Source organism: Dufourea novaeangliae, unplaced genomic scaffold (assembly GCF_001272555.1).
Source record: "Dufourea novaeangliae isolate 0120121106 unplaced genomic scaffold, ASM127255v1 scaffold246, whole genome shotgun sequence".
Taxonomy (NCBI): Eukaryota; Metazoa; Arthropoda; class Insecta; order Hymenoptera; family Halictidae; genus Dufourea; species Dufourea novaeangliae.
The window spans coordinates 821532-832900 of NW_015374139.1; the positions used below are offsets into that span (position 1 = coordinate 821532).

The following is an 11369-nucleotide window of genomic DNA, read 5'->3' on the forward strand; positions in this document are numbered from 1 at the left end:
ACCCAACCAATAAAGCTTGCCCGCTTATCTTGTGTGCGAACTTAATCCGAAAAAGTATAGTCAAATCAGTTGTACATTTCTCCTCTTATATGTAACCCTGTCCCATATCCCATCCCTTCTTGATATTTTCCCTCCTGTAATTTTTATTCAGAATGAAAATATCCGTTCATATCGAATGACGATTCGTAAATTATTCATTTCGTTATTTTTAACTTACAATGTCATATAACATTCATTTATTTTTATGTTTACGATATAATTACTTACAATAATTGTACAGCTTGTTTATACGTAACGTTTCTTATTATATGGATATTCATTGATCGAAATTCATTAATTAAAGAACGTCTAGGAATACAACTATTATCATTAGACAAATATTATGAATTTACATGTAATAATTGAAATTATTGTAACAAAAAATATTAATGAATTTGATCGATTTTGACTTATTGGAAGTATTTGATCGATAACGTTTCAATATTATTTCAATTATTATTCAATATTAATTCTTTGATAACTAAAGAACGTAACCTTAATAATGAATTTCGTTGTTTATGCATATTAAATTAAATATTTTCACCCAATACGTATTACCTCTACCTACGTACTTGTATTAACACATGTTTCATGCAGTTTTAAATTTCGATTTTAATACCGCGCTATAGATAGTTCGATACTTTGCGCGGCAACGAAGCAGAATATACAGAGTTTCAAATTTCGCTGAACATCTAATGCGGGATCTACGGTAAGGTTAGTTTGGATGCGGTAGCGCTGAATTCTACCGCATGGTGATTTTATAGTTTCGACAAAATAATCTAATTTTGTACATTAACGCGGTGTTAAAGGAATATGAGAACTCCTTTATGTTGTAAGTATGTTTACCTTAAATAATGATACGTTATGTTGTCCCAATGCTCCATATCGATGGATTTCAACGCGTCACTTGTGTTTCAGCTTCCAGAGTCTGTTACGAATTGCATTAAATTCGTTTGAGCGTTTTTAGAGAACGCTATAAGTATCTTACTATGTTTGTACGTTCAAGAAACTATTTGGATTTCTACATCTTTTGATAAATTATTCGCATCGTGCGCCTAGAAGAATCACTCGTGAACGAATTATTCACACAATACAATGAATTCTCGTACACGTGAAGACGTTGAAACCACGATATTAGCCTTGTTAGTTTGTCGAAGAGGAGGTTGTTCGCTGACTCAGTTATGTAGAGATTATTATGATCTAGAATGTGAACAAATACCTTGGAAAGCATTAGGATATACTACGTTGCTGAGTTTCTTCCAGAGCATGTCAAAAACTGTTCAAATAGAAAATAGGAACAATATAATTTTTGTAAAAGGTGTCGCATCCAACAAGTCCAAACATGTTAGTATATTAATAGATGGTCAGAAGCAACAGAAATCCTTAGTTGGAAGAAAATCGTATAGACCAAGTCATTATTATCCAAAGACTGGTCCTCCTAGGATTCGTATATCAGCCAAGATATTAAGTACGATAATCGATTTAGTCAATATGCATCCAGATGGCGTGAATAAGGATTTCATACTTCAGAGAATACAAATGGACATGCCTTTTGCAAATATTACAATGAGTGACATAGAGGACCAATTACATGAATTATCGCACAAAGTTTATTTATCCAACAATAAAATTTTTCCAGTTCAGAGTAAGTCACAGATCAGTCATTTAAAATCATCAAAAGTAACTGCAGGTGGTGAAGAGGATTCAGACAATATGTCTGATTATGCAGATGAGGATGATTTTCAATTTATTCCTCATGGTGATACATCTCATGCATCCGATGCAAAGTCATTTATGAAAACTAAATCCACATCTAGTTTTATACAGGAGACTGTATTTAAATGGCAAGATCAGACCACAGAAGATAAACCTGATAAATATACTAGAGAAAAAGAGACCAATACAAATAATTCGCACAATTTGTACAATGATAATTGCAATGATAATATTCAGATTCATACAAACTGCAATAGCAATATAGAGAATGAAAATTATCTTGATGGAACACATGCAGAAGATCTCATAAGTGATAAAGTTAGATTTCGTTTAGAAAAACTTATTCAGAATAACCCTGATGGCATTTGGTGTGCTGATCTACCAGAAAAATATTTAGAAGAATATAAAGTTTCCTTGAATTATACAGAACTTGGTTTCAATAGTGTTAGAGAATTTGCATCACAGTTGACTGAAATTTTTCACTGTGTACAGCTTGAGAATACAGGAGACTTTGTACTCTATTCTGCTAAAAGTGGAATACCTTCAAGTAACTCAAAGGAGAAACAAAAAACTGTTAACCTTGCAGAATTACATCAGATTTACGAAAGAGACGAAGAAGCTGAAGCACTCCCAACAACACTGGTAAAACATTTTTGTGTAATTTAAATTTACAAAATTTTATTAGCTGTTCATACAAATATGGCATTCATATATTTTTAGTCACTTGATACTTGTAAGAAATTAATACCCGATGGTATAGTAACTATTGGAGAAAGTGTGGGTCAACTAAATGTCGCAGACTTAGTAACCGATGAAAAACCTTACATAGAAGTTGTAGTTGTGGAAGTATTCACTCCATCATTCTTTTGGGTGCAGCTTCGAAAAAAGCAAAAATCATTTAAAACATTTATGGACGATTTGCAGTATGTATCATAAGACTAAACTCTTTGAATGTGTAGCATGGTTTCATTGTATATCAATAATTGTCTCATTTTCAGTACTTTTTATACAACAAAACATCAAGATTATGTAATACCACCTGTTGTGTTAGAAAAGGGTTTGAATTGTGCATGTATGTACAACAACATATGGCATAGGGGTATCATAAAGACGGTGAAACCTGATCTGCAAGTTACTGTGGGTTCATACAAGTGATAAAAACTGTATTTAATCCTTTTAATATATTCGTAATCATTACTGATAAGAATATATTACAGGTGATGTTTTATGATTATGGTACACTGAAAACTTATCCACCAGATGCAGTATATTATTTGCACAGAGTATTTTCTAGTATACCAGCACAAGCAATACCCTGTGGTTTAATTAATACAAGGCCATACAAAGGATTGAAGTGGACTCGCAATGCGACTCATCAGTTTGCTGTCAGAACATCAAGCACACCTTTAATTGCGACAGTAGCATCAGTTGATATAGAAGTGAGACCAACATATATAATACATTTAACATAATTAAAAAACAAGAGTATTATTTAACTATACTTATAATTATCTTCAATTATTTTAAGATATTATTATACATTTATTTGTTCTATAATTTAGGACAATTCAATAATGGTAACATTGACCGATACATTAGAAGAAGAAGATGTACACATCAATGATTGGCTAGTCGAACAAAAACTAGCAGAGCATGGTAAAATGGTTTGTATGAAAACTCGAAACTTTCCATTTCGTTATTATTTAGAATGTCAAAGTCGTGTTAAACAAAAATGTAAAATATATAATCCTTGCAAAGCGGTGAAACCAGTAGAATGTACTAAATCAATATGCACTACAGATTATTCACAGAATAAAGAAGCACTGTATAATAATTTTCATGCAATCCGTGATCATCAAGTAAGTTCAGTATCATGTCAAAAAATAAGCAAAGAACCAGAATATCCAAAAGATAGTTCTTCCTTTGAAGAAACAAACTATGCATTAAATATAGATAAACAAACATCAAGGAAATTAATGTCTTTATATGAAAAATTAATGAATCTTAAGCGAAATCGATCATCTTGTGATGAGAACCATGAAGAATTTAATGATAATGGAAAAACCACTGGATCTTCAAGTTCTGATTTATTATCAAGAATTAAATTCAAACAAAAAGTTAATGAAAAATATATCGGTACTATAGAACTTAATAACAACTTGAATGAGTCTTCTGTATCTTCAGAATCACAAAAAGAAAAGAAAATTAGTTTACTATCAACTGAGAAAGAAGGTATTCTAAAGAAATATGTAAATATACCGAAAGCGTATGCTAATCACTTTCATATACAAGACCCGGAAAATGCAGAAACATATACCGACGTTTGTAACAAAGAACACGAGTCCAAACATATGGATTGGTCCATTATTCGAAAAAATGTAGCACAAAAGAATAAATATATTTCACAGCAGAGCATACCCGAGAAAATTTATGAATCAGTAACAGAAAGGCGGGATAATATACTGTTAGCTGAAAGTCGCTTTTTAGCAGTAGTTCAAAGTAGTGTTTATTTTGCTATACATGATGAAGACATACGTTGGTCACCAGCTGGAAATGTTAATGAAATGGACGATTCATCTCCATTAGTTTTAAGAAATATACAAAAACGCGCAGCAAGTAGTACGAATGCAAAAACGTTAGCTATTCCTAAAAAAATATTGAATATATTGATGAAAAAGAATTTGTCTACGGAGTCTTCCGACAAAATAAACGAAGTACAATCTGTCAGCACCATACAGGAGAGTAACAGTTTAATGGGTAATGATTCTCACATCTCAAATGACGATAACACGTTTTGTAATAAGAATTCTCTAACCAGTTCTGATAAAAGCACAAGTCAGTTCGAGAATCATTATCTACGTATGAAAGCACAAATTCCGAAACACAGACTGATGCAAATACTATCAATGATGCAACAAGTATCAAGTTATTCTTTGGACTTAGATTCAGACGACCTCAGTTCTTTGGACACATTGACATCGTCACACAAAGGTACCAGTTATAATAATGATACATCTCAAATGAAAGAATATGAATGTATATCGAGTAAGGTTTGCTCAAAAGTTATGGCTGATAATAGTTCACATGATCATATTGAAACGGAAAGCATAGGTATGTCAGAATCATCTAAATCTGGCAGTAACAGATACGAACCGTATGAAGAAATCATGCCTACGGTAAGATCAGTGCCATCAGAACCATCCAAATCCGTTACTGACAGAAATGAATCGAACGAAGAATTAGCATCTACAGTAAGTTCAGTGCCATCAGTATCATCCAAATCTGTCAGTGACAGATACGAATCGAATGAAGAAGTAGCACCTACAGTAAGTTCAGTGCCATCAGAATCATCCAAATCCGTTACTGATACATATGAATCGAATGAAGAATTAGCACCTACAGAAAGCTTAGTATCACAAACATCATTAGTAGCAAATGAATTGATACCGATTCAATCGGTAGTAACACAAGAATCTACGTTAATAAGAGAGCCAATTTCAATGAAAAAATCAGTGCTTACAGATGAAGTACCATTTTTGCAAAACTCTATGTTACAAGTACAACAATTAGTGGAAAAGGCAGAACAAATAAAAAATTCGAAGAAAGAAGAGGTATCGATAGAATTGGTACCAGTAAGCGAAACATTACCGCCTGATGTAATTACGGAAACATGCAATGTACCAGTTTTTAATGATATTGATATAGAATCTGATGAAGCAGAATGGGATGTGAATGTGTCGTTTACCGACGTTCACAATTTCATTCAAATTGATTCTCCTTATAATAAAAATATTCAAAACACATTGGGCCCTGAACTTGACACGAATTTGACAATAGAAGAAGTAAATGATTCAGATTTAACGAAAAATTCGAACTGGGTAAACAACCGTAGTGATCGGTGTATTAATAATGTTTCCAAAGATTTACATTCAGAAACTAGTTTTATAAGTAGCATAGATCATTCGAGCGACGAATTTGAAAATTTAAAAAATGAAGATAGTAAATCTATTACAATTCGTGCGTCTGCGACATGTTTTGAAACTAATGCGAAAGCAGGCAATAAAAATGATTCTATCTTAACCAACATACTTTTATTAACTAGAAAGTCCCCAGGGAGATCGAAAACATTGTTAGAAATGTTAAATAAGATAAAGGCAAGAGGTGAACTTGAGGGTTAAACAATAGTTCGCATGAAAATCTGATAGAATAAAGTGCATTGTAAATTAACAATTGTTATTGAAGTTAATAATCATGTATGTTAACTTGTGTTATGTTATCATGTATGTTATAAAGTTTTATATCAGTTATACAGTGCTACTTTGTAAAATTACTATAAATTACGTTTCTTATAATTAAATGAACCATTAAAAGCAGCATTTTTTAAACGTAATAGTGCAAATTATCGTTTTAAGTTTTTGGGAAAAATAGGACCTTTATGTTATCACAATACTTGTATGTACTATGCTTTTTTATTCAAATAATAAAAATATTCAAACAAGGAAATCAATTGTGTACATTTTACTTTATGCCGATTACAATGATCTCATAAAGCGATCATTTTTCCCAAACTAGTGGCTTCATGCATTGTAGACATAAGTACTTCATAAAGTATCACTTTATTTGAACTTTCCTTTTTTTTTGAAACAGGGGGATAAAGTTGATATGCAGAATTTATTACTTTACGTGGAAGAGAATTTACTGTACGTACCTGAGCAATGCTACGATGAAGAAAATAAAGTAGGTAGTGCCAGAAACAAGAATTCAGAAGAAACATCTGTCAACGCACCTTTGATATCCCCTCAAAGTACTTTAGGTGACAAGGATTTTAAGTTTCCTTCGCACCATGAATCATCCGACGAACTGCAAAAGTTGTCGGCAATTAAAGAAAGTGATTTACAATACCAGGCTTCTAAAATTGACACAAAACCTGATTCATTTACGCCACCAAAAACTAACACAAATCCGTTCATGCAAGATGAACCAATTTGCGATCAGTCTAAATGCGAAATAACACCTGAAAAATTTATGCAGTTGTGGAATGAAAACTTAAAATTACAAATTCAAATAACTGCTACATTTCAGATACTTTTTAAGAAAGTTATGCAAAAATCAGGCACAAAGGTGAATGACAATCCAATAATAAATAGTGCTACAGACATTAATTCGCACGTTAAGAATAATAGCAACCCAGCCACAAGCAATATGGTAAATACTAATGCTACAAATGCTTGTTCAGTTGCTACCAACGATACAAAGAATATTGAAAATAATACTCTGGATGTAAACAGTTATACTGATTTCTTACAAGATTCGATAAAAAATTTAAATTCAATATATTCGACTTTCCTTACGCTCGAAAGCAATACTTTAAATGTAGCAAATCAATCATCGCCATGTAAACAAATACCTATGATGAAAAATGCAACTTCCGAAATGGAAAATGTTAATATGAAATTTAATTCGGATAGTCAAAATTGTTTTACAAACAGTACGAATGCTAGCTGTCCGGTAGCTTTGGAAACACCTGTAGACCTGAACCAACCCTTGAAAGAAACCAATCCCTTCAAACTTAGTCTAGCAAATAAATTACGAATACCAGAGTCACAGGAAGAAAACTGTTCGAATTTAGATGATTCGTTTGTGCCGCACACAACTCGGGAATCAGTTATTGAACATGATTTAAACAGTTTCGAGAAAGACAATACCAAAATTATAAATAAGAATCCCGATACTTCGCACGTTTATACGGAGACTCCATTTAATTATCACCAGTATTATTCTCTTCACAATCCAAGGAACGCACCTAATACTAGTATCGAGTCAGCTGCATTCATTACAGTACCTACTTCCACTGATTATCTATGGAATGTGAATAATGCTGCTAACAGTTTCGCCAAAAGCACTGTCAATAGCCCGTTGGCAACGCAGAGTCGGCACAGTATGAATCAACTTAATGAAATGAAGAAACACATGGAAGCAAATAATGGGAACGTATTAAATTCTGGAAATTATAATTACGAGGCGTATGTTTACACACCTTCATATCTCAGGAATAATTCACAAGAACATGTCATAGAACCGAAACAAGAGGAAACTCACGCCTTAACGCATAACACTATGAATCATTGTACAACGACATCGTGGTTACCCACTAATAATTTTGTCTCTCCTGTAGTAACAGTACAAGATAACACAAACATTGACGAGGGATATTCAACTCGACCATCTACATCTCATACTTCATACAGATCATCCCCATTAGTCCAAACGACTAATGCTGCAGATCAGTACAGTACTTCTACGAAAATGTGGATTAAATCTGCTGTAGATACGATTCCTACTCAGCCCGTAATATTGGATAAACTGTATTCTCCGTCTAAGGAGTATAATGATTTGAAAGTAACATGTAATCAAAATCAATTTCCGCATAAGAATATTGAAAACGGTGCTGTGAAAGGTATTCCAGAACCTCGACTTAGCGTTGATTACGCAGGAGTAAAGAATTCGAGCCAAGATCACAGTAGGGCAAAGTATGTGTGGGGTGCAACCAATTCTAACATATCTACATATGCGAACCAAAATTGTTCAGTTCCAATGTATACATCTCCAAAACATAAAATACATGGCCTATTGTTTAGTAAGTATATTCATAATGATTTGTTATTAATGAATTATGAGCATATTTTACTCGTGTGTGCTGTGTTTGTATAGAATTACCAAAGCGACTGGTGCACATCTTTCATTATCAAAACGAAGGATGGCTGTTAGCAGACGAATTTGCATCGTTTACCCAATTTAAAACAATCCCGCACATGGTAAACGCATCGCGAATACTGAATATACATCTACCAATTGTAGAAATTGCCAAAAATCAATGCAGCGTAGAATTTTCAGAATTGGACAGGTATTTTTAGACAGGATGTTGATCAATTAATCAAGCGAACTGCTCAAGTAATTTTCTTTTTTTTTCAATAGTAGCTTGATGGAGAAAACGAGGGACATTATTTATAGTCCAGGCAGCCTTCAGTTAATATCACTGAAATCAACACTGAGAACATTGAGCAAAATGAAAATTTTATCTATGCAAGAAATAAATGATGCTATTTCATATCCAGTTGCGACCAATTCCATCATGCATGAAATTTGGGTAAATAGTATTAAAGTGTATAATATCCTTTGAATTTTACACAATCTTATAACTTATCATTTTTCAGATGATTATACATGCATATGAACAATTTTCGAAGCGCATTACAGGCATGCGAGAATTATAAAGTATTCTTTATACATTAATTATTGATAATATGTTTGAAACAGAACTTGTTTACTTTGTTGATTGTGGAACAGTGTAAAAAGACTTTATTTTATGTTATAACATTATGACATTAACAAATACTTTACGTAATTGTTAAGTTACATCGATAGTATTTATTTCATTTATGCGAAACTGATATTAATACCTGTTGGGCATTCATTTCTTATTATTTTCGAAAGACAATACAAGTGTATCCTATTCTGTATATTGTATATCATTATACAGTACTATATTTATATGTAAGTATTAAAGTGATATTTTCCTGAAATTTTAACTTTCTCTCGTTTCGAAGCAAACCAATAATTTAAGAAAATATGCCTAAGCTGTTAAGAGAATTTTTGAAATGTAAATCTTATTCGACCTTTGTATATTAACGGATGTTGGGTGCACCATCTGGTGTTGGTTGAACGTAACTTGATCAGTGATAGACGTGAAAAATCGTCGTGACATTGTTCATCGAACTGTGGTCGAGGTGTGTTTGATAGGTGATACGGTTTTATTACGTTTACGTTTGTGCAGCGTTGATTCTAGGCAAGAGACAATGGCTGGTGCAGATTCACCGGAACAAAAATTAACTGGACTTTCAAAATACTTCAACAGTGTCACCGATACTGGACGAGCAAATGTGAGTAACCTCAATGTTTGTTCTTTCCAACGTTTCTCAGTTTTTATTCTGAAACTGCGTTGTAACTTATGTTGCAATTGTTGAAAACATTTTAAACCTGCTGTTTTATTTTATAGGTTGCCAAAGCAACGTACGCTGGATTCGCTCTGATAGCCCTCTACTTCTACTTAAAACCAAAGAAAAAGGCGGTTACGAATTGATTCGTGAACGAGGACCGATAGATGTATTATATAATGTCTGTACTATAATTTCGTTATGTATGAAATAAAGAAGTAACGGGCTATTCTTGGATCGTTGTTCGTTGATAGTTTTGATTTATTTTTACGACTTTTGCTCAACGAACGATTGTGCAAAGTGGTGCAATGTCTGATCTCCTGTTTCGTTACCTCCGTACAGGGTTTATTTTCGTTTCCTTTATTGCGATCTCATACATGGCACTACTCGACTTGTAACAAAACTGGTTTGTGAAAAATAATCGACGAAATAAATAAACTATAAGTTTACAACAAACATGTATGATTTCAGAACTTATTTTTACAGAGATCTGTAATTATTATTAGTCGATTGGATAGGATAAAATTAAAGAAATAAAACTGTACTTTGTCGATTACATTTGAAATGTTGGGCCTGCGAATGAAAATATCAGAGAGACAAAATAATATAAGTAACACTTTATTTATGCGATGATGTGTTCCTTATCGTTAGACATGTACATGTGTATATACATATGTAATCACAAAGATTTATAATATAATTATAGTTTGATAGAAATCTCATGACTAGAATATAATGTATATTCGTTTAGTTCATGTAATTTTTTTGTCGTATAATTACAAGAGCGTTTCTTTTCCCTTTATTCAAGTTTCAATTTCGTTATTTGTATCGCATGGAAATATTTTCCATTATTTTCATTATTGGAATCGTTTAAAGTAGAATTTAGTCTCTACAAAAAATTCTAGCAGAGTATGTCGTATTTTGATATTTACGATCGATTTTATGCCCGGTATGGTATTTGAAGTATTGATTTTAAAAAAATTTGTTCACTCGTCTAATCGTCTGTTGCTTAATGTGAAACGATAAATACTTATGTAGTAAATCTACTTTTAAACGACATGTTCAGTGTTCAACGGAACGTTGCGCTTACGATAAAGAATATGGAAGAATCTAAGAGATCTACATACTTACATAGTATATGATTTCAGGTACACGTTTGTATGTATGTGTTTAATTCTGACATACTAATGTGTAAATCCAGAAGAACTGAAATGCGCGCTGATTTTCTTCACGACATATTTTCGAGGAAATACGGAGCGAAATTTATTACGTACGTATATTTTTTTTTAGAATAGATTAGCGTATTGTAACAAAAATAAATTTTTTCCTTTACCTTTATCCGTACGATACACCTTAATATTTCAGAACAATATGTGCGATACGATGTTTAGAAATTATTCGTGTGCCTCAATGGTTCCGAGGAGGCAAATTGTATAGTATACGTATGTATTTTAACCAGAGAAAAGGCAAATATCTTGATAATGTTCACATTAATCATTCTCTTGTGTATTTTTTGAACCTGAAAACAAACAAATTTTTTTCGACTTTTCGTGAATATTATCTGTATTTGCCTGATCATCGTAAGATGTGCTGGGAAACGGCGGCGGGGCGGGGGGGGGG

The 11369-nt window shown here is 32.7% G+C and overlaps 1 protein-coding gene across 1 annotated transcript; it reads left to right on the forward strand.

The window, feature by feature from the left end:
• Positions 1-1120: 1120 nt before the first annotated feature.
• Positions 1121-9091, forward strand: LOC107191296. The gene is made up of 9 exons (XM_015580294.1): positions 1121-2397; positions 2476-2678; positions 2754-2892; positions 2973-3194; positions 3318-3419; positions 6403-8392; positions 8467-8659; positions 8731-8902; positions 8970-9091. Exons 1-9 carry the CDS (start codon positions 1135-1137, stop codon positions 9027-9029), a joined length of 4344 nt encoding a protein of 1447 aa, XP_015435780.1. The 5' UTR covers positions 1121-1134; the 3' UTR covers positions 9030-9091.
• Positions 9092-11369: the final 2278 nt, after the last annotated feature.

Excerpts from the sequence above, each read along its gene's own strand:
- LOC107191296 (XM_015580294.1), top strand. The coding sequence starts at position 1,135 with ATGAATTCTCGTACACGTGAAGACGTTGAAACCACGATATTAGCCTTG. Across the intron at positions 2,679-2,753 it reads ACATTTATGGACGATTTGCA|TACTTTTTATACAACAAAAC; the intron begins GTATGTATCATA and ends TCTCATTTTCAG. Across the intron at positions 8,393-8,466 it reads AATACATGGCCTATTGTTTA|AATTACCAAAGCGACTGGTG; the intron begins GTAAGTATATTC and ends GTGTTTGTATAG.